Below are 24,619 nucleotides of genomic sequence, written 5' to 3'. Positions count from 1 at the left end.
GGATGGAAGGTTTTAGGGTTTAAATTTTAGGGCTTTTGAGCAATGAGGCTCGTCAATCTCGCAGTGTCTAGCTTGAATCAATGGGCGATGAGCTTCGATCACAACCTGAGCAACATCAAGCAGTCCATCGCCGTCGCTAGGGAGAGCGGCGCCGCCTTCCGCGTCGGCCCCGAGCTGGAGCTCACTGGATATGGCTGCGAGGATCACTTCCTGGAGCGAGAGACCTGCATTACCGCGTAAGTGCTTCGATCGATTTCTAGGGCTGGGGATCGATCGACTCTCGCTTTGCGCAGATGGGAGTGCCTGGCGGAGATCCTTTCTTCCGGCCTCACGGATGGGATCGTGTGTGATATCGGCCTTCCCGTGCTACACGAAGGTGTGCTTTACAATTGCCGGGTGTTTTGCCTCGATGGGGAGATTCTTCTCGTTCGTCCAAAGAAGTTTATGGCCAACGATGGAAACTATCGCGAGCTGCGATGGTTCTCGTCGTGGAAGCGGCACAAGGTGGTGACATCTTTGAATCTCCCGGAGTGTGTGCAAGCCATCAAGTCGCAAAGAACAGTGCCATTTGGAGACGCCTACCTCTCGTTCCAGGACACGTACGTGAAAAAAAATTAAAAAAATTGCAGTGTTTTCTAAGCTTGCTTCTCTCTCTCTCTCCAGGGATCTTGCGTCCGAATGCTGCGAGGAGCTCTTCACTCCTAAGCAAGCCAGCAGCGGCCTGGCACTCCATGGCGTGCAAATTATTTCCAATGGAAGTGGCAGCCACCACCAGCTTCGAAAGCAGCGTACAAGGCTCCGGCTCATGAAAAACGTAACCGAGAGATGTGGTGGTGTCTACTTGTACGCAAACCAGCAAGGCTGCGATGGCGGGCGGCTTTACTATGGTAAGTGGACGCTCGCAAGCACCGTCACTGGATTTATTTTTTGCAGATGGATGTGCCAGCGTTGTGATGAACGGAGAAGTGATCCTCCAAGGACGCCAGTTCTCGCTGCATGATGTTGATGTGTGCACAGTGTGCCTTGATCTAGACGAGGTGAGTGTTATTCTTTTTTGCTTCTTTGCGTGATCGCTTCTTGCTTGCAGGTCGTCAACTTCAGGGCTTCTAAAAGCAGCTTCCGCGAGCAGGCGAGTGAGCGGCGTTCTATGGCTTGTGTCAACGTAGCTGCATCTCTCTGCGAGTTAAGCTCTAGTCGATCTTTGCGAATTAGTCGGCCATTGAAGGTAAGGTTTGACCATCAATGATATGTTCCAGTCTCGTGAGTTTTAGAAAACAGGCAACTCGATTTCTACCAGAACAGGAAATAGCGCTGGGGCCAGCGTGCTGGCTTTGGGATTACTTGCGTCGCAGTGGAGCCTCAGGTTACTTGCTCCCACTCTCTGGTGGTGCTGATAGCTCGGCAGTGGCTGCAATAGTTGGCTCCATGTGTCAGCTTGTTATCAAAGGTTAATCTCCATTCTCATCCACATTCTAAGCAACGTTTGTCTTTGCAGCTATTCACGAAAACGATAAACGAGTCTTGACTGATGCGAGGAGGATAGGAAACTATAAACCCGGTGAAGAACCAGCCGATTCTCAAGAGTTTGCTAGCAGGATCTTCTACACAGTGTACATGGCTTCACAAAACAGGTAAGCCGTTTTGCGACATGTATCTTTGACGATTCTATTCCTTGTGTAGCTCTACAGATACGCAAAGCAGGGCACAGCAGCTAGCTAGAGAGATCGGCTCCAACCACTGGAACTTGAAGATCGATATAGTCGTGAACGCGCTCATCTCTCTCTTTTGTGGCTTGACTGGAAGAATTCCTCGGTACAAGGTCTCAAAACCTTTCTTTTCGTGTTCTTTTCTTCTGTCGCCAACACCACTTGTCTTCCGTGCCTTCAGGTGGACTCTGGTACTCCAGTCGAGAATCTAGCACTACAAAATCTGCAAGCCAGAGTCCGGATGGTGATATCATACATGCTAGCCTCGTTGCTTCCATGGGTCGGAAGAAAGAAAGGATTCCTTCTCGTGCTCGGCAGTTCTAATGCCGATGAAAGCATCCGAGGATACATGACCAAGGTAGAGCTGCAATGCTTTCTTTTCTCCTCTTATGGTTTCTCGTTTAGTATGACTGCAGCTCCGCGGATATAAATCCCATAGGTGGTATTAGCAAAAGAGACTTGCGAGCATTCCTTCGCTGGGGAGCACAAAAACTTGGCTTCCCTGTTCTTGCTCAAGTGGAAGCTGCTCCGCCAACGGCGGAGCTGGAACCGAGCAGCGATGGATACAAACAGGTACTTGGCCTAGAAACTTTCATAAGCTTCTCTCTCTAACGCTGTGTCTCGAATCGCTAGACGGACGAAGAGGACATGGGGATGACTTACGATGAACTCAACAGTTTTTCTCGTCTGCGAAAAGTCGACAGGCTTGGGCCCGTCGCAATGTTCCAGGTAGAGTTTTTAACTTTTCTTTCTTGCTCACATCACTCGCTTTGTACAGAGATTGTGCCAAGAGTGGAATGGACTCCACCATAAGCAAGTTGCGAACAAGGTGAAGGATTTTTTCCGCTACTATTCCATCAACAGGCACAAGATGACGACTCTAACACCAAGTTACCACGCGGAGGTAATCTTGCTTTGATCTTTCTTGAGTTCTAACATCGCTGGATGGATCGCAGAGCTACTCTCCCGACGACAATCGTTTCGATCAGCGCCAGTTTTTGTACGACTCGAGCTGGTCGCGGCAGTTCATGAAAATCGACGAGCTGGTAGCGAAAATGAAGAACGAAACTCCACTTTGATACGCTCGTTTCATCTTCTCGAGGCCTTGTAAATGCTTTCCATCAACACGCAAGCTGCCGCGTCCATTTCACCCAAGTTCTTCAACGAGCCAAACGCGACCCTTCCCCCGGACTCGTCTCGCCACTTCGTGCATGCTCCTAGGACCGTCAGCCAAGCCAACGAGCTCGAGTCCGCCGGCGTCGACTTCACCAAGGAAATCGCGGCATCCAGTTGATTGGAGCGGCCGAGAATGTCCACCATACAGTGATAGTGCTCGAGCATCGGAGTGACGCCATACTTGGAGCTCATGGCCTCGAAAAACTCCTTCCCCTTATCCGCAAGGCCGGCATGGCTGCACAGAGCCAGGACGCAGACGAGAGTGATCCCATCGGCTCGGAGACCTTCGGCGGTCATCCCGCTGAAAAGTTCCAGCACGCTCCTCACATCCCCTTCCCGACTGTATCCAGCGAGCAAAGCAGTGAGTGCTACAGCATCCCTGGGTGCGAGTGAATCGAACGCCTGGTGAGCCTCGAGCATGCTCCCACACTTCCCGTAAAAATCCACCAGAGAAGTCGCCAGTGCTCGGTCTCGCTCAAGACCTCTCCTGCAAACTTGAGCGTGGATCCGCCTCCCAGCTTCCACGGCAACAACACTCCCGCTGGCCTTCAACGCAGCGACGTAAGTTCCGGTGTCCGGCGAGCAGCACTCGAGCTCCATTCTCTCGAGAGCTTCCAAAGCCAGCTTCCCCTGCCCGTTCTCCGCGTATCCACCTATGAGAGAGTTCCAAGAGACAACGTCACGCTGCCTCATCCTGTCAAACACCTTTCCGGCGTCGACCATGCTGCCACACTTTGCGTACATGGCCACCAAGCTGCTTGCCACGAACTTTTCCTCGTCACATCCACTGGCAGCGGCCCGGGAGTGAACGTCCATTCCTTTCCGGAGAGACCCCACCTTAAAGATCTTCCCATCAACTTGCGTGCCTTGCTCTCTCCCCGCCAGCCCAATGCAGGCCTTCAATGCCACAGCAAACGTCCACGCATTTGGTGGACAGCCCTGTGCTTCCATCCGTCCAAGGCAATCCAGAGCTAGATCCTCCTCCGCATTGTCAGCGTAACCCAGCATGAGACAAGTCCAGAGAACAACGTCGCGGCATGGCGCGGCGTCGAAAACCAGCCTTGCGCTCGTCATCCTCCCACACTTCGCGTACATCTCCACCAGGCAACTTGCGAGGAAAACATCCGAGTCGAGGCCACACGCTGATAAAAGCGAGTGGATGGCAGCTCCTTTGCGTAAAGATCTCGCCTTTCCATCGCCAACTTCTTCTTCTTCTGCCAGCCTTGCGCAAGCCTTGATCGCGGCGACGAAGGTCCGTGCGTTTGGCGAGCAGCCTTCCAGTTGCATACGATCGAAAAGCTCGAGAGCCACTCTGCCATGGCCGCTTTCTACATGCCCCATGATCAGTGCTGTCCAGGCCACCACACTGCGGCTATACCCCATCCCATCGAAAACTCTGCGCGCCTCCACCAAGCTCCCACACCGCGCGTACATGCTGACCAAGCTGCTCGTCACGTAGACATTATCCCTGATCTCCTCCCCAATCTCCCTGTGAATCCTTCTCCCTTTCTCCACATCCCTTGCTTCGCTACATGCCTTGATCGCGGCGAGGAGAGGCGCTAGATTAACCCTCACCTTCTTGGATTTCCCGGATTTCTGCTCGACCCCGGCGCGCGCTATGGAAGAATGCGGGGTTCCACTCCATGGATCGATCGCCGTGGCTCGGCTGCCTGGAATCGGAGGCGCCGCCGTGATGCCGCAGTGATCTCATCTGGGGAGACTGGCGCCCTGATTAGGGTTTTGGAAAGAGTAGAGAAGAGAAAAGAAAAAAAGATATCAAAAGAAAGCACAAGGGCTATAGCTAGGCCTAGGCCTACTCCCTTCTATACATTTTTCTTTGGTTCTTGCATCATCAGCAAGCCATTTTTTCTAGCGACAGCGCCACCAAATGTAAGTTGACTTTGCGAGGATGGATGGAGATCTACAACAGTGAGAAGAAGCTTGTTCCAAGAAGAACACACACATACACACACACACATAGAAAAAAAAAACAAAGAGCTCTTTTCTTTTCCTGTTCTTGTCTTACGAAAGTCAACAGTTCTTCGTGGTGGATGCACGATCGAGCTGACAATTATGCGAGAACTTCTTCTCTCGTTTTTGGTCTGCCTTGACTCCGTGAGAGCATTGATTGATCCAGGGAGGGAGAAACACAAGTCGTGGAGACACACAGCACTTACACCTTGGAATGGTTTCGTTTGATTCATAAGTTATGATCGAAGTTCCCCAAGAACAAAATTTTTTTTGGTTCCTCCCTGTTGTCAAGAAAGAACTGGCTGGAGGAACCACACAGCCAACGAAGAACTTGCGCTCGTAAGCCATGAGGCAGAGATTTTTATCCTCTTCATCGAAGTATTGGGCAGATACAAACTTCTACGATCAATCAACCTGTTGCTGGACTCGAGAAATTTTTTGTGAAAAGCCCCAATACTTTGATGAAGAACTAAAGCTCTTCCTTTGTTGTTGGCGATGATGATGATTGAATCAAACCAATCAATCAGTCCAGTCAATCAAAATCCAAAAAGCCACAAAAAGGCCGAGGAGGGCTTTTCGATCTCTGTGTGAGTAGTGGTGCTGGTGCTGGTCACTGCTCGGTGGTGTGCTTGCTCGTTGTTAGAAGAGCCTTGGAAGAAGGACACAAAAAAAGAAAAAACTCCCTCGAAGTTCTAAGATCATATATACGTATCTTTTGGCCCTGGCTGGAACGAAGTTGTTTGTGATCCTCGCTCGCTCGTACCTAGCTTCTGTATCGATCGAGCAGCAGAAGAGCTTCAAGATTTCCTGGAGGATTTTTAGTTGTGGAGAGGATCCGGGCCGCTGGGAACGAGGTGCTCGGAGGTGTAGAAGGAAGCATCCGAGGTGGATGATCCCGGATAGAATGGTGGAGCTCGAGGAGAAGGCAATGGATCGCTCAGCAGCGTCCCTTGCGATGGAGGGCTGTGAGCGGCGTAGCCAAACACTCTTGAATCATCGCTAGTGCCAAGCTTGTCTTGTTGGTCCATTCGCGGAGATTGTTGGTGGTGGCGATGGTGGTGGTGGTGATGCTGGTGTTGTGAACGAGAGAAGCTAGAGGAGGAGGAAGCGGGGACGTGAAGGGTCGTCGTTTCTGTGGATGAATGGTGGTGCTGGTGGTGGCGATCGTGCATTGTCTTCCTCGCGCTGGCCTTGAGCTCGCAAAGATCTGCCGCGAGAGCAAAGACGACCGCCATAGCCATGCACCACCTGATGAAGCAGATGAAGAAGCCTGTCATGCTCCTCCCCGTGTCCACGGCTTGCCGATGGGACACGGATTGACATGAAATCTCGGACAAAAAGCCCTCTCTCGATCGGCGGTGTCAGCAAAATTCGAGGATCAATCAATCAATCGGCCCGGAAAGAATGCGCGCTGGAAAGAAACTTTATATATCGCTAAGCTCCTCTGCTCTTTCTTCTTTCTTTATCCTTCTTCCTCCTTCTCTAGACAGGCATTGTCTTCCCAGCTTCAATCTTCACGGAGTCCCTCTCGAGCGCTTGCACAGATTTGCGGCTTATGGAAGCTAGAAAGATCGCCAATTGTCACAAGCAAGATCAAGATGGGAGCGTGTATGTGTGTGTGTGTGTGAGAGAGAGAGAGAGAGAGAGCGAGAGCGGGAGAGCACGCATGGACGAATCGGTGCCCTTTATACTTGAAAAGAGAATCCTTTCATAGTGTGTGACCCCTGAGATTCCCAGCAGCAGTTAGTGGAACCCGAAAAACTAAGCTTATCCTTGGTCTCTCCCTCTCTCTCTCTTCCTCTCGCTCACTCTGATCTCTCGATCCTCTTCGTCCCGGACGATTTTCATGGCCCTTGGTGCAAGCCGGGAATCATTCTGCTCGCCCCTTGACGAGCAGGATCCAATCATTCATGTTAAAAATTGCTTTTTTGGAGGATCCCAGCTCCTCGCACGCCGATCATACTCGAAATGAAACTCCAAACTCTCGCTCTCAAGAACCCACCTTGGGAAAAAAAAGACTTTCACGCACAAGCACATGTCTTATACTACACACTTACAAAGATATCATATGATGTGAACACTGTTACGTAGTTGTGTTCTTCCCCTTGGTTCTCTTTTTTTTTTTTTCTTTTTTTTTTTCTCTTCCTTTGTGTCATGCTATTTCAACACCCGCGCATTAAAGGCTGCGAAGATGCCTGTTTGTTCTTAAGATTCAATTCGAGCGTTTCATATTCTTATTTCTTCAGTAAAATACAACTGTATTCTCCGCGTTTGATCTTCCTTTCCAAGGAGAGATTGACGAGTGTCAGCTTAAGTGAGATTCCAGATAGGTGCTGCTAATGGCTGGTTTAAAATTCCCGAGGAATCTTTATCTTACACTTCCAGCTAGTGGAAGAAGAGATCTGGAACTGAAGTTCTCGCACTGGGAACTTGAGAAACGCTATTAAACGTGTTCTCCAGATGCTCGAATCTTTGCATCCACAATAACATTCAGTCACTGAATTATATGTTGTTTAGTGAGGTCTTGCCCACCAAGAAGCATAGTGCCAATCCAATCCCTTTCCATAATCTTTAAGTTTGAAAGAGTCCATTCAACGCGGAGCGAAACTTTGACGACGAAACATGCCTCCATCGCGTTGAAATGTGGCTCGTCGTCGTGCATGGAACCATCGCCTCCGCTCTAAACAACTATATGTAGACTGCAATGCTCATGAGCCATGAATGGCTGGAGCAAGCAAAATTATAGACGTTTGACATGTTCTTCCTCAGACATTTTCGACCTTCGCAGCAGCAGAGATCACTTTCATCACGTTCCTATGTTTGAAGCACCACTTGATGATCATGGCCTCGGAAACCTTGATCGCGAAAATGATCCGTTTTTACATACAAAATCAGTTTTTCCCTTGATTTTTTTTTTACTTTCTATCCATTCGTAAGCGAGCGAACGAACGAACCATCAAACATTTATGTCCGATTTGATAGACCTCACCCTCTTGCCTCATTCATTGTTGGCACATGCATTCAAGAGCATTTAATGGCGCCTGGGAATAAATTCATGTGAAACCAATCCTTGGAAGCCAAGCCAAATAGTATTGTGCCTGGCGTTCCTCAGCTCAACGATCATCTTCTCGTATCATCGCTGGTAAAACTTGCCTGATATCCTCGTCGCGTCTCGTCTCGTCTCGTCTCGTTTAGCTGGCTGGCTAGCTGGATCACCTTCCACAATCGAGAAAATCATCTTTGCTCGCTCTCCAAATCATAAATTTGACTGAGCGGAGTCTCTGGAGATCTGGAAGAGCCGGACTGTTCTTTACCTTTAGCTTGATTCCCGAGACCCGGAGAAGAAACAATATAAATACCCCCCTCTCTCAGATTCCTTAGCAGCTGCGCATGACACGGAATTAATGAAATGTGGAAGAAGAACAAAAGAAGAAATACTTGGAGACTTTGGAGTTACTTACCACCACGTTCGCAACGTCGGAGGAGGAATGTCTGCGATGGGATCAATTCACACAACTGTGGCTGGCTTGCCTGTGTCGTGTGAGTTAAAAAACTGTCCAAGGCCGCGCAACGAAACGCTCCTCCTTGTTTAATGTTATGTCTCGCCGGTGCGCATTTGCATTTGCTTGAATCTGGACTTGGTTCCACGAGCACAGGAAAACAGCACCTGTTAGAAGAAAAACGAGCTCTAGAGTTAGAAAACAAGGAAGACAATCAATGCTCAGATGCATTGGAGGTACTTACCATGTTACCACGAACGGATAGTCTCTCGTTGCTTCAGCACGGCAATTCAAGTGGTGCCGAGTACCTGATGAAATCTTCTACATTGGCATTGGTACTAGTATATCTACCTGCAAGAACCATCAGGAGAAAAAAAACGTGCTAGTTTCGAGAAAGGAAAACTTTCGGCCTATGAGAGCGTATAGAGTTTTGCTTTTTCTTTCACTGCGACTGGAAAAAAGGTCAGGATCCGCCCGAACGAACGAATCCTGTGAGCCAAAAGATCTCTCTGGCGCACCATATCCAGCAACGCATACGTACCTTGTATTTAAGCTGTGCCTCGACAGATTACCTTTTTCCAAGGCCCCTCAGTCGCCTTCCTCCCATTTAAACAAAAGCCTGACTCATGGAGAAAGAACGTCCCTGCAAAATTCCATGGACGCCTCTGTTAGTACATGCACTTGGAGAGAAAAGAGAGAGAAAAGAGAAAGAAAAACCAAAACGAAAGGGCAAAAGAAAAAGAAAAAGAAGAAAGAAAAAAACGAGAAAATAGATAGAAAAGAACATACCCGTCCTTGTACATCAATCACCTCCCTGTGGTAACAAGCGCCCCAAAATACGTGTGTTTGGTCACGTAGCGAGCAATAACACGAAGCCAGTGTCTTGACAAGAACTCTGGGGATTTGCATGGGGAGAATGTACTCTCGGCCCATCCAGGAACACATAATGTATATTCCAAACCTGACACAGCACAAACGCACACTCGTTTCATATCAGAGTCCCAACACCGGTGAGAGCTTTGCCAGGGTACCTGTGTTGCCACTTGACTCATACCGCCATCATTCTCTTAAATCCAGCCAGACTGCCTGCCTGCGAGCTTGAATTTTGTGACAAAAACAGCAAGAACTCGAAACATGGAAGGCTAAAACAACTTAGACACGTCGCGCAGCTCTGCTCTTCACCAATTACCTTTCCATTAACGGGCACTGCAAGGAACGCAAAGCTTTCATACGCTCAGATGAAAAAATTCTACTGTCAAGTTGGAGCTAGCTGGCCATGGCAATAAATCGAAACAGGAGCTACCAACACTTTCGAAGCCCAGAGTTTTTTAGAAAAGACAAAGCGAAAACTACTGCTGGAGCACGACCGAGAGACCAAGACCAGTCAGCAGCAACGCAGGAAACTAGGAAAGAGAGAGGACTTACAGGCCAAGCTCTACGTCGCCATGGCAGCAACACTCGCCAGTACGCACTGAGCACGAAAGCCTTCATCACATTTGCTCGCAGAGGCAACATCTCCGTTCCGAGAGAGATTTGGAAAAACGTTGAATGGAACTTGTCAGTGGTGTGACTGTGCCTGCAAAGCAAAAACAAGTTAAAAGCAAAGATGGAGCAAAAACAAAAGAAAAACAAAGCAAAAAAACAAGTTAGAAAAATAAGATGGTCTTGCAAGCATGAGGGAAATTTTTTTTTCAAGGGACGCAAAGGAACCAAGCGAGTGATTTGGGCACAGGTTTGTGGGGCCGTGGCCATTTCCAATCATTCAAACAATCCCCCGGAATCACTCACCAGTGTCAGCCGCGGCGCAGCAAATTTATGAGCTTGAGGAGACTAGTATGCCGCAGTGTGTTGCTGTGGACGTGAATTATTTTTCGCGGTTGATCAGGCTGTGATGATCCGGAGGCACCATTTTGTCCCATTGTTCCGTGCATCGACAAAACAATCAGATGCCTGCCGAAAATAAAAAAGAGAAAAGAAGCTTCACACTCCAGAGCCCAGGTCATAAACTATGCTAGGAAGTGAAAAAACATGCCAGGAACTAGTTGCCATTAGAAAAAAGCAATGCCAGGAACTCACCAGTTGCCATTCATACCCGCCAGCAATCAAGAACCCTAAAAAACCTCGTGGCTATGACCGATGTGTACTTTGACATTTAAATTTTTAAAGAGCGCGGGAAGCCAAAAGAGCTCACCGATCGAAGGTGGCGTGCAGCAAGCGCTAAAGCTAACGACTTTCCTTGCTTGTCCACTTACAGCGCTAAAGTTCTCTCCAAATCATGCAAGGCTCTGCGAGAAAACAAGTATTTTGTACGGTATTCTTTGCCCGTTAGGTGACCCGACTGACTATTTTGCGCCCTCGCTTTGCTTGCTCCATCCAAGCTCCAATATTCCCTTTTCGATTCAACGCTTGGCTCCAGCTCCGTGTCGTGATGCCTAGATGTGGCCGCGTGGCTCGCTTGCTTTGACAATCTTGCAAAACAAATCCAAAGAATGGGCCGGGTTCACGGGCCATACATGCGATTCTTTTCCTTGTCAATCAGCTGGTCAATTCTATATACATCAGCTTGGCATGATCTTAAAGCTCTAACTCAAAAGCTAAACGCTTAGCTATCTAAAGTTTCCAGAATCGATCTTTAACTTGTGTTTGCACAGTTTCCATCATGAAATCTCGATCGCACTGCAAGAATGTTGGTACACTGACCGGAACAACACACGGCCTTAAATTCTCGCTAGGCTTCACTGGATCTGAAATGCCCAAGAACAAAAAAGAGGAGGAAGAAACAAGCTCGTAAAAGAAAAGGAGTTCTGGATCGAATAGATGGCAATCTAGCTTCACAGAGATAGATGCACGGTCTTGGCCTGTTTCATCTTTTCCAGGCTATGGTTGCCCAACCACACTCTAAAATTCAATGTCTTGGCATACCTATATCTATACCTCGTTGTGACACTGGGTATACGTACTCCTCTACCACGCTCCCGATTTTAAATGTTCTTGTTGCGCATGCATGAATTTGGATCCGCCAGGAGATTCTAACTAAATGGCGAGAGAGAGAGGAGGAAGAAACTCATCAAACTTTTGTGAATGATCGATCAAGTGAGAGAAGGTCTGTGGGAAATAATAGTATAAATGTGTAAGGCAAGTTGCGTTGCTAGTTGGTGACTTTGGAAAAAGGGATATGATCGAGCGAGAAAACTTGCGAATTAGATGATAGATGGGCTTGGGTTTCTCCTCATTCAGAGCGATGGAATCCACAAAAACACACAAGAAAAGACAAGCGATTTCTCTAAACTATTCCTTGTAACTTTGAAGGACTCTCCGCTGTTCCTGACCAAGTTTCTCGTGCTCTTGATCGATTGATTGGGATGTTTGTAAGCTTGCGCTCGCGGAGTGTCACGAGGGGCGAGAGAGTATATGTAACTAGAAGCCTCGGAATTACTCGCTGCGTTCACGATTTGGCGACTACCGAAATCGATCTCTTGGATTGGATCGAGCGAGCGAGCGGGCCAATTTGATGCGGAGAATTGCCGAATTCTCAATGGTGGACTTCGTCCGTGAATCTGCAAGAGAAGGAATCAATAAATGTGATGGTGCTCTGTTTTCTCTCGCGCGGAAGAATTTGCGAGACATAAATGCTCAGGGAGGAAAAAAAGAGAGAGAGAGAGAGGATACTCACTCGTTCTGTATTGGATTCGGGCTGCTTGGCACGCGATGGAGCTCCGCTACGAGCAGCCCGCCATGCCTCTTGCTCTCCACCATGAGCGACTGGAGAAAGCGTCGCAAATCAAACTCCAAATCCTTTTGGAGGAGCCTCCGGTGCGCGGACGATTCCACCGGGAGTGGCGGCAGCAGCACAAGAAGAAGCACAAGAAGAAGAACCGCAAGCCTTGATCTCTGCTGGCGACACATGATAGAAATATCTGCGAGTTCTTCGCTCCCTCCTATCGTTCTAGAACAGTGTTGATGGATTCCTAGGGAGAACAAAACCGCTAGCTGCGATGTTATATAGCGTTGTTTAAGCGATCAGTCACAAGACAACTCCAAACACAATTAGGGGTCCCCGTGTTGTGTGTGGCCTTTTAAGCAACAGTGAGGAGCGAAAAGATGAAAATTATAACCATGAGAAAGATAGCAGAAATGCAAAAGTGTATAACTGTAAAAATTCCTCTCATTCTTTTGTTCTGATGGAACTTGTCCCAAACGGTCGCAAGGATATATAGTGAGATGGTCCATGTTGGTGCTTGAAACGTTGTGTCGGATGTGGATGTCGAGGCCACACTTCACCGCGATCCACCACCTTTTGTTTTTGGCAATCAGCCCAACGCTTGAGCGCGCGAGCCCGACAACTTCTCGATCCTCCACCACCATTGCCAAATCATTTTACTTCTAAACCAACGCACAAATCCCACAAAGCAACAAGGAAAAAAACAACATTAGTTAAGTTTTGCCTACTATTCATGACATACGTACTAGAATGCCCAATTGTGGCATTTGCATGCCTAGACACCTTGAGCACCTAGGAAGATGACCAAGTTGGTACTCTGTTCTTCTTGTGTCAGTGTGTTCCAGGGTGCTCGATCCTTCCCTCTCAGTATAGCGGCGGCAACTTGGGATCTTGGTGGGATCCTTGGACACGGCAATTCGGTGGGTGGTGTGTGTGATCCCACACTCTACTAGTCAGTAGAAGGTCCCATTCTTTCCAACAAAAGATCAAAAGTGGTAAAACCGTATGTACATTGTCTACGTCTACGTGCATTGATCCTACGTATCGGTTTGAAACCTTCTGCCTCTTTTCCCGACAATGGGGCGCTCAATCGATCTCGTCCAGATTATTGGGGCTCTCGTCTCGCTTGTGTTTTTTTCCCGGTTTGATTGCTCGGAGGGCTCAAAAGGTGGCATGGCGGGGCTTCCGAGCCTCGACATGTCGATCTTTGGTGCTGGAGAGTGTGTTTACTGTACGTGGTTCTCTCCTTTTCACTTTCCTCTGTGAGGACGTGCAAAAGTGGGGCTTTTAGCGACAGTATTGGGCCACCAGCGCTCTACTCCAAGGAAAAAACCGCGGTCCCAGCTGTCCCTGCGAGCCCTAAATGCCGTGGAATATCCTGTTTTCAAATTTAAAAACGGAGAACGCCAAATTGGCGGCTTCTTCCAACCTCTTGGAAATTCGATCCGGGGACGGAATTGGGTCGTAAGTCTACACACTTGTCGAGCTTATCGCGGAGGAGGATCTTTCCAAGTTTGTTTTAATCCATTTAATTTTCTCTCCAGGCCCACAGTTTCTCTGCCGTTTGTACCTTGTCGTTGCTACCGCACACGCAAAAATGCCTTGGCGTGTACACATCAGGGGGTCAACCAAAAGTTTTTTTTTTTTTTTTTTTTCTAGATGAAAAAACCGATCTGAAACTGGGACGAAACTGGAACGAAAGAACGAGCATCCGTACTTCACCGATTGTCAATGCCGGAAATCGTATTGTAGAACTTTCGCCATTTGTTTTCTCGAGCCGGAGGAACAAACACTCCAAGACATTGTCAAGTCGGGTGGCTGGTCGCGGTCAATCGGGGACAAAACAACTCCTTTCACTGTTACACTCTTGGTTTAAATGGCGCAATCTCTTGGATCCATCGATCAAAGAGTTTGAGCCAGTGGAGCCTACGATGAATTCATGAAGAAAGGATGATCCGTCCATCCATTCCTGAAACTTCCTCCATTTTCCGCTCTCTCGCTCTTGACCGGACAAGATTGAGATCGATGGAGAGCCGGCGAATTCAATGCGCGCAACATGCATTGAGAAAAGAAATAAAGTAGAGCTCGTCCTTGTTAGATTAAAAAAGTTAGGAAATGAGAGGAGATATCCGGATTCGAACCAGAGACCCATTGATCTGCAGTCAATTGCTCTACCACTGAGCTATACCTCCGCGATTGTGGAAAACGCCATGGTTTTTCAACAATGTGACGATATTTAGCGAGAAAGCGACGTGAGATCAGAACTCTGCCTAGCTATCTAATCTCTGGCTATGTCAGAGACTTCACCAGAAAATCTTCATGGCCAATCTAGGCAAGCTCTGAGAGCAACGAAGAAAATTAGAAAGATTAAGAAACCAAAGGTGGTCCCTCTAGATTGAGCGCGGGCACAAGCATTTCCACATCCATCGAGTCACGAGTGCCTAAGAGATCTCAAAGCAAGAGAAAAAAGAAAGAAAGAAAAAAAGATAAGTTCTTATTTGGTGAGAAGTCCTTCCAAGTTCACGAAAGTTCTTTCCCAACTTTTCTGACCAGATTCTAATAGGCGCTGCTCTAGACATGTTGGTGTCATGGCCGTGATGTTAGCGTACTTGAATCGGGTCGCGAAAGCTTCGCTCACGTAAGATGACGCAGGAATTCCGAGGCCGTGGCGATGGCGGCCCCAGCGATGGCGTTCTGGACCATCTTGTCACGGCTGTAGCGATGCTCCCCAAAGCTCACGAGCGCTCCAGTCACGGCACCCCCAAGCATTGCGTTCTTCTGTCGGTGATCAGTCAGCGATCTATCAGTGACGCTCTAGAAAAACGAATGGAACTTACCCAGTCGTGCTTCCCACGAACTCGCTCAATTCCATACTCCATTCCCGTATAGAGTCCCGCGATGGCTCCTAAAAACCGTTCCCGAGAGAAAACCAGAAAAAACAAACAAAAAAAAAGAAAAAAAAAAAGAAGGATAGCTTCGATTGAGTCATGAACTTTAAAAGTTACCCCAGTGTAACCCGTCTTTTCCCATTCGCTTGAGCTGCAGTAACACAGTAAATTTTCACTCGCGAATTTATTTTCATGTGACGTACCGTATACTCGAGATCATGCTTGGTGACAGTCTCTAGAGAAAATGAGAAGAAAAAAATACCACCAAATAGAATAACACCTGGAGGGGTACTTACGTTTCTTGAGAACTTTGTAAGCTTCCTGGCCAGCTGCATGTCCTGCACTGACCTGCAAAAGAAAATCAAGGGAAGAAATTGGACAAGCCAACCACACAATCTAGAAAGCTTACAGCTCCAATCTTGAAGAATCCATCCACAGTCCTGTTTAGGAATGGGTTCCCCATGTCAATTACGATGTCCACGGTCGGGGAATTCACGCTGGTGGAGACCCTTCCTTTCGGCATTTTGCTGTGCACAAAGATCGATCAATCTTGAATGCGCTTTAGATCAAAACTCTCTAGATTTTTTAGAATTCCATTCTAGATCGAGCATACCTTTTTCTTAGACTTCGATCGAGAGCGCCGCCGGAGCTGCCAGTAGTAAATGGCGGAAGCAAACCTCGTTACGCCATACCCTCCTCCTCCTCGCCTAGGAACAACAGAGAGATATGGGCCATCCAATAAGAACGTAAAGAGAGGAATATGTAGTCCACGCGTTGTCCGCCCATTGGCTTGGCCGTGGTTAGCAACCTTGGGTTTCATGTGTGAGTCTCGGCACTAAAATCTTGATAGGAATTATATTGTTTGCAAACCATGTCTAAGTGCGTAGAAATTAGGCTCTCTTTTGGAAGAGCTTGTGCGAAACAAACCATTCCTGTCCATTGTTGTAGCTGAACATTTCCGCGCCCAGGAGGAGGTTTGATCTAAAGCCTGCCAGCCTCTTGCTTGCATTGTCCTCCCCATAAGCCTTTGCAAACAAGGCGCTAACTTGGTCGAATTTGGCATCCAGATTTCTCATCCAGGCTTCACTGCAAGGTTTCCAAGAGCGTGAAGTTATATAGAATCAATATATGGTTACCAAGATCGTCCTTGATGGGTTCCATTTACTCGCCAATGATCCAGTATCACAAAATCGTCCTGGAAATACAGTGGCAATGCGTCTGCCAGCATCCTGTTGCCCGTTGTCTAGAGATAAATTACAAGGAGGAGAGATTTACGTAGTTACTAGCAAAGAAACGAAAGGATATTGCGAGCATTTACCGTACGGTATGCGAATAGCTTGTGACAGACATGCTCCACGAAGAGGAGACCTCCTTCGCTCGTAAGATCAGACACTATCTTCATAAACTTTTGATAGTTTATCATGTGCTGCTCAAATTTTCAACAATGCTTAGTTAGAACATCAATGATGGAAGATTTGAATTCAATATTCTATTGTCACCTCGAAAACGCCGATGCAGAAGATCCTGTCAAAAGTCTGTGTGATTTTGGTGCTTGTTATGTCGCAATCAATCGCCTCAACGTTTACCAGGCCTCTTTTTCTACAATTAAGCATGGAAGATCTTGGCACCAGAAAAGAAATGAGAGAGTGCTTGTTACCTGCATTCCTCTCGGATGTGCTCCGTTTGGACTCTTGAATCGGCTATGGAAGTAATCTGGCATGAAGGAAACTTCTGCGCGATATACATAACCAGTCCGCCATAGCCGCCTCCAAGATCCAAGATACGCTGCCCGTCCTGGATGCGTGCTCTGTCGCAACACAGCTTAAACATGGCTTCCTCAGCTTGCTCGTCCGTGAACGAAGGATCCTCGTAAAGCAAGCAGCTGAGCATTCAGATTTGAGCATTCTAATTGTCATGAGATGTATGATCAGATCTTGGGTTCTTCCTACCTGTACTTGAGATGCTTTCCAAGCAGGAGTTTGAAGAAGTCAACATCGTAAATCTCGTCCCGGAAAGAGCCCCCTGCTTCCATGACGGGCATTTGCTTGGCATCTACAAAACAAGATCAAAGCAAATCGATTGATTCGACTAGAATGAGAGGGAGAACTTACTCTGGACGAAATTAACAAGGCCCTGGAGCTGCTCTTCAGCGGACAATCCATACAAGTAGCGCAGCTGCGTTGCCACACCGCGGCGGATCAGCCTTCGCACTAGAAATTCTGGCAGCTTTTGAAGGATTGGGTGCAACACTCCGAAAGGCTCGAGGACCAGCGGTCTTGATGATTCCATGATTTGTCGAAACCCTTTGTGCTCTATTAATTATCATTACCTTCGATAGCAAAAAGAAGTAAATGATGGCCAAAGCTGACGAAGTACGTGCTACTAGCTTCCAGGTTTTCAGGTAGTAAATGGTAGTTTAGTGTGTAAAAGTATTCTAAAAGAATATTCAACATGGGAACCAAGGTCAAATTTGGAATTCTCTCTAAGAACATTTTTTAACACATTTAAATTTGTGTTCCTTCTTTTAAAGAGGATAGGAGGTTATTCCTAAGACCAAGTTGTTGGGTGATACCTTCTTTTATCCTCTAAAGCCCACAATGTTTATAATGCCTATCATCTCCCAGAATTTTGGATTGTTATGATAAACTTTTGCTTCCTTCCTTCACTAGTGATCTTTGTGAACCAATCCAAGCTCCCAAGATTGGCTCAATCCCAAAGATTCCTTAACTTGCCACTTAACATGTCATCTAACTACCTAGATCACTGTTTCCACCTTTTCTCTTGTAGAAGTTCATACTTTTCCTGGAATTTGTATCATAAGATTGTCATAGAGCAATGAAGTGTTAATTTAATTGTCAAATAATAAAAGTGTTCTGAGGTGTGTTCTCAAGTGAGATCGCATTTTCTTTTCACATAATAACTTTGTTTTAGATAGATTTTAGGGCTTTGTAGCCTGCGATGGCGCTGCAGCTGCCGACGTCGATGGCGGCGCTCCAGGGGCCGGCGTTGGGTTCCAGAATTGGTAATCTTTCCGCGCGAGGATTTCCAGTGTCGGCCGTTGATGACGAGCAAGCGGCGCACCGGCAACGTCTGTTCAATCGCATTGCTCCAATGTATGACAATGTAGGTGGCTCTCCTCTCTCCTCCAAGTAAAGTTCTTAAGGATTTTCTTTTTCCAGCTGAATGATGTGCTGAGCCTTGGGCAGCACAGGATTTGGAAGAGGATGGCTGTCGGATGGAGCGGGTAAAAACTCCCGAGAGTTCTCATCCCCCGGGAATTCCTAACATTCATTCATTATCTATCTAGTGCCAAAGCTGGAGACTCGGTGCTTGATATATGCTGCGGCAGTGGGGATTTGGCCATGCTTCTAGCGGAGAAAGTCGGGCCCAGAGGCAAGGTAGGAATTCTTGTCCGAGCCGATGCAAGGTATGATCTTTCGGCCTTACAGGTGACTGGGCTCGATTTTGCTGAAGAACAGCTAGCCTTGGCAAGGGAGCGACAAAAGAAATCATATGGGCGACGAAACATTGAGTAAGGGGATGGGGAAGTGTTTGATGTTTAACAGGAAGAGTAGACTTTTTGCAGGTGGTGCCTAGGCGATGCTCTAAACTTGCCATTCAACGTAGGGCAATTCGACGCGGTCACGGTTGGATACGGCCTTCGCAACGTTCGAGATGTTCCTCGAGCTTTCGAAGAGATTTTACGTGTTCTAAGGCCAGGTATGACAATGCTGCTAAAAGAGAGTTGGCTATCGAGAGTTCGTTGAAGTTCAGGTGCTCTAGCATCCATCTTAGATTTCAACAAAAGCACCGATCCCGTTACAAGCAGCTTGCAAGTAAGATTGTTACAGTTTGTTCTAAGAGTACCAGTCATGGTATCGCTGTGCAGGGCTGGATGCTTGACAATGTTGTCGTTCCAGTAGCCTCTCAGTTTGGATTCCGCGAGGACTACGAGTACCTCAAGGAATCAATCGAGAACTTCCACACAGGTATTGCATTTGTTCTAAAGAAACCTTTGCAAATCTGGGAAGGGATTTTCAGGGCAGGAGCTAGAAAAAATTGCAGCGCAAGCAGGATTCTCGAAGGCCGTCCACTATGAAATCGCTGGGGGGCTAATGGGCGTTCTTGTGGTCTCTAAAAAAAGATAAAACTGGGATGCTTTCCATTGCCGGGATTTGAACCCGGGTCGCCTGGGTGAAAGCCAGGTATCCTGACCGGACTAGACGACAATGGAATGATGAGAAAGTTAAGCTTTTACTCGTGATAACGGTTCAAAGAGACCAAGGATATGCTGCCGCATATTCGCAAGTCGGGTAAATGGCTTAGTAAGTCTCAATCTTCCGGATGTTGTGCTCGGCGATGAGAGCCGGAAGATCCAGGAACTTGATCTTTCTAGTGGGAAGATCCCGTTGACTGGCTATGTAGCAGAAGTGATTCGCAACAGGTAAGAGCGGGCTGGCGATGGCGACGAGGTGCGCAAGGACGTGTGCCAAAAAACCTTCAATTTCAACATTTCGCGCGAGGTTTGCGACGTGATCGGGCCGACCATCCACGGAATGCTGAATGAAGTTGGCACCGACGCCAAGAGCAATCTCAAGGTGCTCAGGGCAAGGATGCGACACCAGGATGATCCTGCCGCACGAGTACGATTTGTTCGATCCAGAAAGTGATGTTATGCTAGTATGATCGTGGACTATCCCGATACTTGTATGATGTTCGTGGTATCCAAGATTCTCTAGTATCTACAAAGGTTGAATTTTAGGGTTCTTGTATTGGGCAAGAATATACTCCGCATATTAGAGGTTTAGGGTAGAAGAATGCTGCCTGGGAGGCGCCAGGCTCGATCCAAGATCCAGAAGCTCCAAGCCGCCGGTAAGACGATTCCATACCATCGGATCCTCCTCCTCCTGACGCGCATTTCCAGCCAGCGACCAGCTCGTGCCGAGGAAACCGACGCCCCTCGCGGTTCTCTCTCAGATCAAGGACGATCTCGGTGTTCTTGACGGCGACTGCGACAGGGAGAGGAAGAGATTCAAGCCGGATACCGCATTCTTCGTGGCGCTGCTCCAGCGCTGCTCGTCTGCCAAGAATGTGGATCACGGCCGGCGCGTCCACTGGCACGTATGCGATCGGGGTTTCGAGCAGAACAATCTCGTCTGCGGCCACTTGATCCAGATGTATGCGCAATGCGGCAGCGTGCCGGAGGCTCAGCAGGTTTTCGAGATCTTGGAGCGCAAGGATGTGTTCGCGTGGACGAGGATGATCGGGATCTATTGCCAGCAAGGGGATTACGATCGCGCGCTGGGGATGTTCTACCAGATGCAAGAGGAGGATGTGATGCCGACCAAGGTGACATACGTCGCGATCCTCAACGCTTGCGCTAGCACGGAATCGCTCAAGGATGGGATGGAGATCCACGGGCAAATCCTCCAGCAGGGATTCGAGGGCGATGTGTTCGTGGGGACGGCGCTGATAAACATGTATAACAAGTGTGGCAGCGTTAGAGGCGCCTGGGATTCTTTCAAGAGGCTCGAGCACAGGGACGTGGTTTCATGGACAGCCATGATCGCGGCTTGTGTCCAGCACGATCAGTTTGCTCTCGCGAGGTGGCTCTACCGGAGGATGCAGCTCGACGGCGTGGTGCCGAACAAGATCACGCTCTACACCGTCTTCAATGCTTACGGAGATCCACACTACTTGAGCGAGGGGAAGTTTATCTACAGCTTGGTTTCCTCGCGAGTGATGGAGTCCGACGTCCGAGTGATGAATTCCGCGATGAATATGTTTGGCAACGCTGGGCTCCTGGGTGACGCGCGGAGGCTTTTCGAGGATATGGTGGACAGGGACGTGGTTACTTGGAACATAGTCATCACATTCTACGTGCAAAACGAGAACTTTGGCGAGGCCGTGAGGCTTTTTGGGCGCTTGCAGCAGGATGGGATCAAGGCAAACGACATCACGTTTGTGTTGATGCTCAACGTGTATACCAGCTTGACGAGCTTGGCGAAAGGGAAGGTGATACATGAGCTTGTGAAAGAGGCTGGATATGATAGAGATGTTGTTGTTGCTACAGCTCTGATGAGTCTCTACGGGAGATGCGAGGCCCCCGGACAAGCGTGGAAGATTTTTGTCGACATGGGAAGTAAGGATGTCATTACCTGGACTGTTATGTGTGTTGCTTACGCGCAGAATGGCTTTAGGAAGGAAGCTCTTCAGCTGTTCCAGGAGATGCAGCTCGAAGGACGCAGGCCTACGAGTGCTACTCTTGTCGCTGTGCTGGATACTTGCGCACACCTTGCGGCTCTGCAAAAGGGGAGGCAAATTCACAGTCACATAATCGAGAACGGGTTTCGGATGGAGATGGTCGTGGAGACGGCGCTGATCAACATGTACGGCAAGTGCGGGAAAATGGCGGAGGCAAGGAGTGTCTTCGAGAAGATGGCGAAGAGAGACATACTCGTTTGGAACTCTATGCTCGGGGCGTATGCCCAACACGGGTATTACGACGAGACTCTGCAGCTTTTCAACCAGATGCAGCTAGATGGTGAGAAGGCAGACGCAGTGAGCTTCGTGAGCGTGCTCTCGGCATTAAGTCACTCCGGATCGGTTACAGATGGTTATCAGTATTTCGTGGCTATGCTCCAAGATTTCAGCATTACTCCAACACCAGAACTCTATGGGTGCGTCGTCGACCTCTTGGGAAGGGCAGGGAGGATACAGGAAGCAGTAGATATCGTCTTGAAGCTTTCGGGATGTCTTCCAGACGGCATCTTGTGGATGACACTTCTTGGAGCCTGCCGGACACACAACAAGACGGATCAAGCTAAAGCCGCAGCCGAGCAAGTTCTTGAGCGCGATCCAAGCCATTCTGGAGCTTACGTGGTTCTGTCGAACGTTTATGCGGCAGCTGGTGACTGGGACGGTGTCAACAGAATGAGAAAATTGATGCGTAGCCGTGGTGTGAAAAAAGAACCAGGTCGTTCATCAATCGAGATTCTCAACAGGGTGCATGAGTTTTTGGAGGGAGATAGGTCCCATCCACGGCGTCATCCTATATACGCAGAGCTGGACGTTCTAAACTCAGAGATGAGAGCCGCGGGATATATCCCTGACACTAAGATGATCCTGCACGATGTCGAAGACGAGCGGAAAGAAGACATGCTTTTTTATCACAGCGAGCGATTGGCCATTGCGTTTGGCCTCATGAGTACGCCTCCGGGAACGCCTCTTCGAGTTATCAAGAACCTCAGAGTGTGCTCGGATTGTCACACGGCCACCAAGTATATCTCCAAGCTCAGAGGTCGCGAGATTTTGGTGAGGGATACTCATCGGTTCCACAACTTTAAGGACGGACGCTGTTCGTGCAAAGATTACTGGTGACATCGTTATGGTATGAAACTTTCTCAACATTTTTCAAAAGCTTGATTGGACTTTGCTTCCTAGCTGTCCAATGAAGGTGAGTCAACATTTGTGGAATGATGAATTCAGCGATTTGTCGCGCTTGACTTGACGTTTTATTTTTTATTCACTCTCAGCTTCCTCATTGTGAAACGTTGAGGAGAAAATTTTGTGAAGATGGACGCTGCGAAGATGGATTCGGGGCAGCGGCGACTGCAAGAGCTTGGATATAAGCAGGAGTTGAAGCGTTCTATGTCGTAAGTACACATTTGGATTGAATTTCTGGCGATTAAGATTCCTGGTGTTCTTGCAGGCCGCTAGGCAATGTTGCCATGTGTTTCTCAATTATTTCTATAATTAGTGGCATTACCCCGACGTACAACACTGGTCTCAGATATGGAGGGCCTGTTTCCATTGTCTACGGATGGCTGATCGTATGCTTCTTTTCGCTGTGTATTGCTCTGTCTCTGGCGGAAATTTGCTCCGCCTATCCTACATCTGGTGGTCTCTACTTCTGGAGCTACAAGCTTGGAGGACGAAGATGGGGAGCATTTACGGCCTGGATGACCGGATGGTTAGCAAATTCAATTTTTTGTATCGGCTCTTATTCCGTGTTATGTTTCAGGTTCAACATCGCTGGAATGGTAATATGATCGTGCACTGATACTCCTTAACGACGTTCATCGCGTATGTAGTGGTCGGGAACAGCGAGCGTTAATTTCTCCCTAGCACTATTGCTACAAGTGACAATTCTCGTAAGTACAGGGGGAAGCAATGAAGGTGGTTACTATGCCTCAAAGTATGTGGTAGTCTGCCTATACGGTGGTATACTGGTACTTTGTGGACTCATCAACGTGCTCGGCATTCGATGGTTATCGTGGCTCGGTACTGTGGTTGGTTTCTTGAACATATTGGGTAAGCTCTTCTGCATTTTTTGAGTCTCTGCTTGAGTTGTGTTGCAGGTGTGTTTGTCATTGGAATTTTTCTTCTGGCGATATTGCCTCGTCAAAGTGCACAAACTGTATTTACCTCTTTTAATGAGGAAAATGGCGCTGGGATCCACAGTAAGCCATACATATTTTTGCTGGGATTGCTAATGAGCCAGTACACACTTTTGGGATACGATTCTGCTGCTCACATGGTATGTGTTCGTTTTTTATTAGGAATCATTTGATTTTTTCTGGAAATGCTACAGTCTGAGGAGACAGGAGCAGGAGATAAGACTAGTGGTTATGGGATAGTTGGAGCTGTTGTAGGATCCGTCGTAATGGGAACTATATACCTTGTTTCTCTGGTGTTTACAAGCGGTGACACTCCACACTTACTGAATCCGGATAATGACACGAAGGGCTATGCAATAGCGCAACTTTTTTATGATGGATTCAAGAGCCACTATGACGACGGAAGATGGAGCGCTTTTCTACTGATGATACCCTGTGTTCTTATCTTTTTTTGTGGAATGTTCATCGTTACTGCGGGATCGAGGTAGGCATTTTTATCTATGCCGTGATTAAGTGTTCTCTCCTTCCAGAATGTGTTATGCGTTTTCTAGAGACGGAGCTTTACCTCTCTCACGGTTCTTGCATCGATTGAACAAAAGAGAGGTGCCAGTCAATGCAGTCCTTGTAGGCATTGTGATTGCATTTGTGTTGGGTTTACCGGTATGATCGTTTGCATTTCTTTTCTTCGTCTAACACTTTGGCTTGCTTCCAGTATCTGGCAAGCGCAGTTGCGTTCCAGGCAACGCTGTCTATTGCAACGATTTCCATCAGTGTTGCTTATATGATTCCAATACTACTACGTGTAACAGTTGCAAGGCACAGTTTTGTTCCTGGGCCACTCCATCTCGGGAAGTTTTCTATCGTTATTGGATGGCTAGCTGTTTGCTGGATCATGACGATTACCGTGTTATTTTGCTTACCGGTGGCATATCCTGTTACAACAGAGACGCTGAATTATGCTCCAGTTATACTTGGAGGTTTCGCAATAATCCCCTTGGCGTACTGGGTTTTGAGTGGAAGACATTGGTTCCGAGGACCAGTACCAAACTATGAGTGCGTAGAAATATGATCCTCGTCGGTAAGCTACTGCATCCTTTCGCTGTGTATAGAGTTTTCTAATAAGAACGCTTTCTTTACCATATGCTTCATATCTGGATGTGAAATATTTGACTTATAAATGGATTGATGCTTTCCTTTTTTCCTAGTGTTTGAAGTTTCTTCGTTCACCTTTTGTCTCTGATAGTTTATGCTTTAACGC

At 47.8% G+C, this 24,619-nt stretch overlaps 8 protein-coding genes, 2 long non-coding RNA genes and 2 other non-coding genes across 15 annotated transcripts; 5 read left to right on the top strand and 7 right to left on the bottom strand.

The window, feature by feature from the left end:
- The first annotated feature begins 35 nt into the window (after positions 1-35).
- LOC9640030 (glutamine-dependent NAD(+) synthetase) lies at positions 36-2,856 on the top strand. The gene is made up of 13 exons (XM_002971751.2): positions 36-236; positions 294-599; positions 664-887; positions 934-1,037; positions 1,088-1,225; positions 1,279-1,447; positions 1,496-1,631; positions 1,681-1,819; positions 1,888-2,064; positions 2,112-2,279; positions 2,340-2,435; positions 2,485-2,610; positions 2,663-2,856. The coding sequence occupies exons 1-13, from the start codon at positions 43-45 to the stop codon at positions 2,783-2,785; spliced, it is 2,100 nt and encodes a 699-aa protein (XP_002971797.1). The 5' UTR covers positions 36-42; the 3' UTR covers positions 2,786-2,856.
- Positions 2,796-5,201, bottom strand: LOC112346769 (pentatricopeptide repeat-containing protein At5g27110-like). The gene is made up of 2 exons (XM_024676364.1): positions 5,153-5,201; positions 2,796-4,552 (listed from the first exon to the last, which is right to left on the bottom strand). Exons 1-2 carry the CDS (start codon positions 5,199-5,201, stop codon positions 2,796-2,798), a joined length of 1,806 nt encoding a protein of 601 aa, XP_024532132.1.
- On the bottom strand, positions 5,056-6,860 carry LOC112346705 (forkhead box protein A2-B-like). Its single transcript, XM_024676213.1, has one exon. The coding sequence runs from the start codon at positions 6,128-6,130 to the stop codon at positions 5,672-5,674; it is 459 nt and encodes a 152-aa protein (XP_024531981.1). The 5' UTR covers positions 6,131-6,860; the 3' UTR covers positions 5,056-5,671.
- Positions 6,861-8,069: 1,209 nt separating this feature from the next.
- Positions 8,070-8,944, bottom strand: LOC9640029. The gene is made up of 3 exons (XR_002992578.1): positions 8,598-8,944; positions 8,315-8,520; positions 8,070-8,237 (listed from the first exon to the last, which is right to left on the bottom strand). It is a non-coding gene; the product is annotated as an uncharacterized LOC9640029 (long non-coding RNA).
- Positions 8,945-11,527: 2,583 nt separating this feature from the next.
- Positions 11,528-12,383, bottom strand: LOC112346798. The gene is made up of 2 exons (XR_002992576.1): positions 12,027-12,383; positions 11,528-11,910 (listed from the first exon to the last, which is right to left on the bottom strand). It is a non-coding gene; the product is annotated as an uncharacterized LOC112346798 (long non-coding RNA).
- A 1,811-nt stretch (positions 12,384-14,194) lies between these two features.
- TRNAC-GCA lies at positions 14,195-14,266 on the bottom strand. Its single transcript has one exon. It is a non-coding gene; the product is annotated as a tRNA-Cys (tRNA).
- Positions 14,267-14,547: 281 nt separating this feature from the next.
- LOC9640385 (outer envelope pore protein 16, chloroplastic) lies at positions 14,548-17,302 on the bottom strand. 3 transcript variants are annotated; one of them, XM_024676523.1, is made up of 11 exons: positions 17,074-17,302; positions 16,912-17,014; positions 16,620-16,844; positions 16,462-16,561; positions 16,281-16,388; positions 16,099-16,205; positions 15,576-16,048; positions 15,372-15,489; positions 15,166-15,310; positions 14,912-15,113; positions 14,548-14,852 (listed from the first exon to the last, which is right to left on the bottom strand). In XM_024676523.1, the coding sequence occupies exons 1-7, from the start codon at positions 17,249-17,251 to the stop codon at positions 15,853-15,855; spliced, it is 1,017 nt and encodes a 338-aa protein (XP_024532291.1). In that variant the 5' UTR covers positions 17,252-17,302; the 3' UTR covers positions 14,548-14,852; positions 14,912-15,113; positions 15,166-15,310; positions 15,372-15,489; positions 15,576-15,852. The 3 variants fall into 3 exon arrangements, with proteins under 3 accessions (XP_024532291.1, XP_002971570.1, XP_024532293.1); XM_002971524.2 differs by lacking the exons at positions 16,099-16,205; positions 16,281-16,388; positions 16,462-16,561; ... (1 more) ...; positions 16,912-17,014; positions 17,074-17,302 and having other exon boundaries at positions 14,912-14,979; positions 15,080-15,113; positions 15,166-15,197; positions 15,259-15,310; positions 15,576-15,709; XM_024676525.1 differs by lacking the exons at positions 16,099-16,205; positions 16,281-16,388; positions 16,462-16,561; ... (1 more) ...; positions 16,912-17,014; positions 17,074-17,302 and having other exon boundaries at positions 14,912-14,979; positions 15,080-15,113; positions 15,166-15,197; ... (1 more) ...; positions 15,372-15,511; positions 15,576-15,697.
- A 607-nt stretch (positions 17,303-17,909) lies between these two features.
- On the top strand, positions 17,910-19,226 carry LOC9640384 (2-phytyl-1,4-beta-naphthoquinone methyltransferase, chloroplastic). Its single transcript, XM_024676469.1, has 8 exons — positions 17,910-18,085; positions 18,142-18,206; positions 18,270-18,360; positions 18,412-18,494; positions 18,549-18,682; positions 18,737-18,798; positions 18,852-18,951; positions 19,004-19,226. Exons 1-8 carry the CDS (start codon positions 17,921-17,923, stop codon positions 19,108-19,110), a joined length of 807 nt encoding a protein of 268 aa, XP_024532237.1. The 5' UTR covers positions 17,910-17,920; the 3' UTR covers positions 19,111-19,226.
- TRNAE-UUC lies at positions 19,123-19,196 on the bottom strand. The gene has a single exon. It is a non-coding gene; the product is annotated as a tRNA-Glu (tRNA).
- A 532-nt stretch (positions 19,227-19,758) lies between the features above and the next one.
- Positions 19,759-21,210, top strand: LOC112346803 (pentatricopeptide repeat-containing protein At4g25270, chloroplastic-like). 2 transcript variants are annotated; one of them, XR_002992579.1, is made up of 4 exons: positions 19,759-19,834; positions 19,887-20,977; positions 21,036-21,104; positions 21,163-21,210. XR_002992579.1 is itself a non-coding variant. In XM_024676483.1 (3 exons), exons 1-3 carry the CDS (start codon positions 19,780-19,782, stop codon positions 21,039-21,041), a joined length of 1,152 nt encoding a protein of 383 aa, XP_024532251.1. In that variant the 5' UTR covers positions 19,759-19,779; the 3' UTR covers positions 21,042-21,135. The 2 variants fall into 2 exon arrangements, 1 of the variants encoding a protein (XP_024532251.1); XM_024676483.1 differs by lacking the exon at positions 21,163-21,210 and having other exon boundaries at positions 21,036-21,135.
- On the top strand, positions 21,041-22,342 carry LOC9640383 (pentatricopeptide repeat-containing protein At4g02750). Its single transcript, XM_002971749.2, has one exon. The coding sequence runs from the start codon at positions 21,041-21,043 to the stop codon at positions 22,340-22,342; it is 1,302 nt and encodes a 433-aa protein (XP_002971795.2).
- LOC9640382 (amino-acid permease BAT1) lies at positions 22,303-24,500 on the top strand. Its single transcript, XM_024676481.1, has 9 exons — positions 22,303-22,418; positions 22,498-22,617; positions 22,674-22,934; positions 22,986-23,004; positions 23,056-23,275; positions 23,323-23,501; positions 23,556-23,845; positions 23,892-24,021; positions 24,074-24,500. The coding sequence occupies exons 2-9, from the start codon at positions 22,538-22,540 to the stop codon at positions 24,428-24,430; spliced, it is 1,536 nt and encodes a 511-aa protein (XP_024532249.1). The 5' UTR covers positions 22,303-22,418; positions 22,498-22,537; the 3' UTR covers positions 24,431-24,500.
- The last annotated feature ends 119 nt before the right edge of the window (positions 24,501-24,619 follow it).

This window comes from Selaginella moellendorffii, unplaced genomic scaffold (assembly GCF_000143415.4).
Source record: "Selaginella moellendorffii unplaced genomic scaffold, v1.0 SELMOscaffold_17, whole genome shotgun sequence".
NCBI classification, from domain to species: Eukaryota; Viridiplantae; Streptophyta; class Lycopodiopsida; order Selaginellales; family Selaginellaceae; genus Selaginella; species Selaginella moellendorffii.
Note: the sequence above shows the minus strand (reverse complement) of the source record. Positions and strands in the feature narration are given on the sequence as shown.

Coding starts and splice junctions, on each gene's coding strand:
- LOC112346769 (XM_024676364.1), bottom strand. CDS start 5,201: ATGGCTTACGAGCGCAAGTTCTTCGTTGGCTGTGTGGTTCCTCCAGCC. Junction 4,553..5,152: donor CTGTGTGGTTCCTCCAGCCA/GTTCTTTCTTGA, acceptor CTCCGATTCCAG/GCAGCCGAGCCACGGCGATC.
- LOC9640382 (XM_024676481.1), top strand. CDS start 22,538: ATGGACGCTGCGAAGATGGATTCGGGGCAGCGGCGACTGCAAGAGCTT. Junction 22,618..22,673: donor GAGTTGAAGCGTTCTATGTC/GTAAGTACACAT, acceptor GTGTTCTTGCAG/GCCGCTAGGCAATGTTGCCA. Junction 24,022..24,073: donor CATTTGTGTTGGGTTTACCG/GTATGATCGTTT, acceptor GCTTGCTTCCAG/TATCTGGCAAGCGCAGTTGC.
- LOC9640384 (XM_024676469.1), top strand. CDS start 17,921: ATGGCGCTGCAGCTGCCGACGTCGATGGCGGCGCTCCAGGGGCCGGCG. Junction 18,361..18,411: donor AAGTCGGGCCCAGAGGCAAG/GTAGGAATTCTT, acceptor TCGGCCTTACAG/GTGACTGGGCTCGATTTTGC. Junction 18,799..18,851: donor CCGTTACAAGCAGCTTGCAA/GTAAGATTGTTA, acceptor ATCGCTGTGCAG/GGCTGGATGCTTGACAATGT.
- LOC9640385 (XM_024676523.1), bottom strand. CDS start 17,251: ATGGAATCATCAAGACCGCTGGTCCTCGAGCCTTTCGGAGTGTTGCAC. Junction 16,845..16,911: donor GGAAAGCATCTCAAGTACAG/GTAGGAAGAACC, acceptor CTGAATGCTCAG/CTGCTTGCTTTACGAGGATC. Junction 16,049..16,098: donor ACCCATCAAGGACGATCTTG/GTAACCATATAT, acceptor GAAACCTTGCAG/TGAAGCCTGGATGAGAAATC.
- LOC9640383 (XM_002971749.2), top strand. CDS start 21,041: ATGAGTCTCTACGGGAGATGCGAGGCCCCCGGACAAGCGTGGAAGATT.
- LOC112346803 (XM_024676483.1), top strand. CDS start 19,780: ATGCTGCCTGGGAGGCGCCAGGCTCGATCCAAGATCCAGAAGCTCCAA. Junction 19,835..19,886: donor CCAGAAGCTCCAAGCCGCCG/GTAAGACGATTC, acceptor GCGCATTTCCAG/CCAGCGACCAGCTCGTGCCG.
- LOC9640030 (XM_002971751.2), top strand. CDS start 43: ATGAGGCTCGTCAATCTCGCAGTGTCTAGCTTGAATCAATGGGCGATG. Junction 237..293: donor CGAGAGACCTGCATTACCGC/GTAAGTGCTTCG, acceptor CGCTTTGCGCAG/ATGGGAGTGCCTGGCGGAGA. Junction 1,038..1,087: donor TGTGCCTTGATCTAGACGAG/GTGAGTGTTATT, acceptor TCTTGCTTGCAG/GTCGTCAACTTCAGGGCTTC.
- LOC112346705 (XM_024676213.1), bottom strand. CDS start 6,130: ATGACAGGCTTCTTCATCTGCTTCATCAGGTGGTGCATGGCTATGGCG.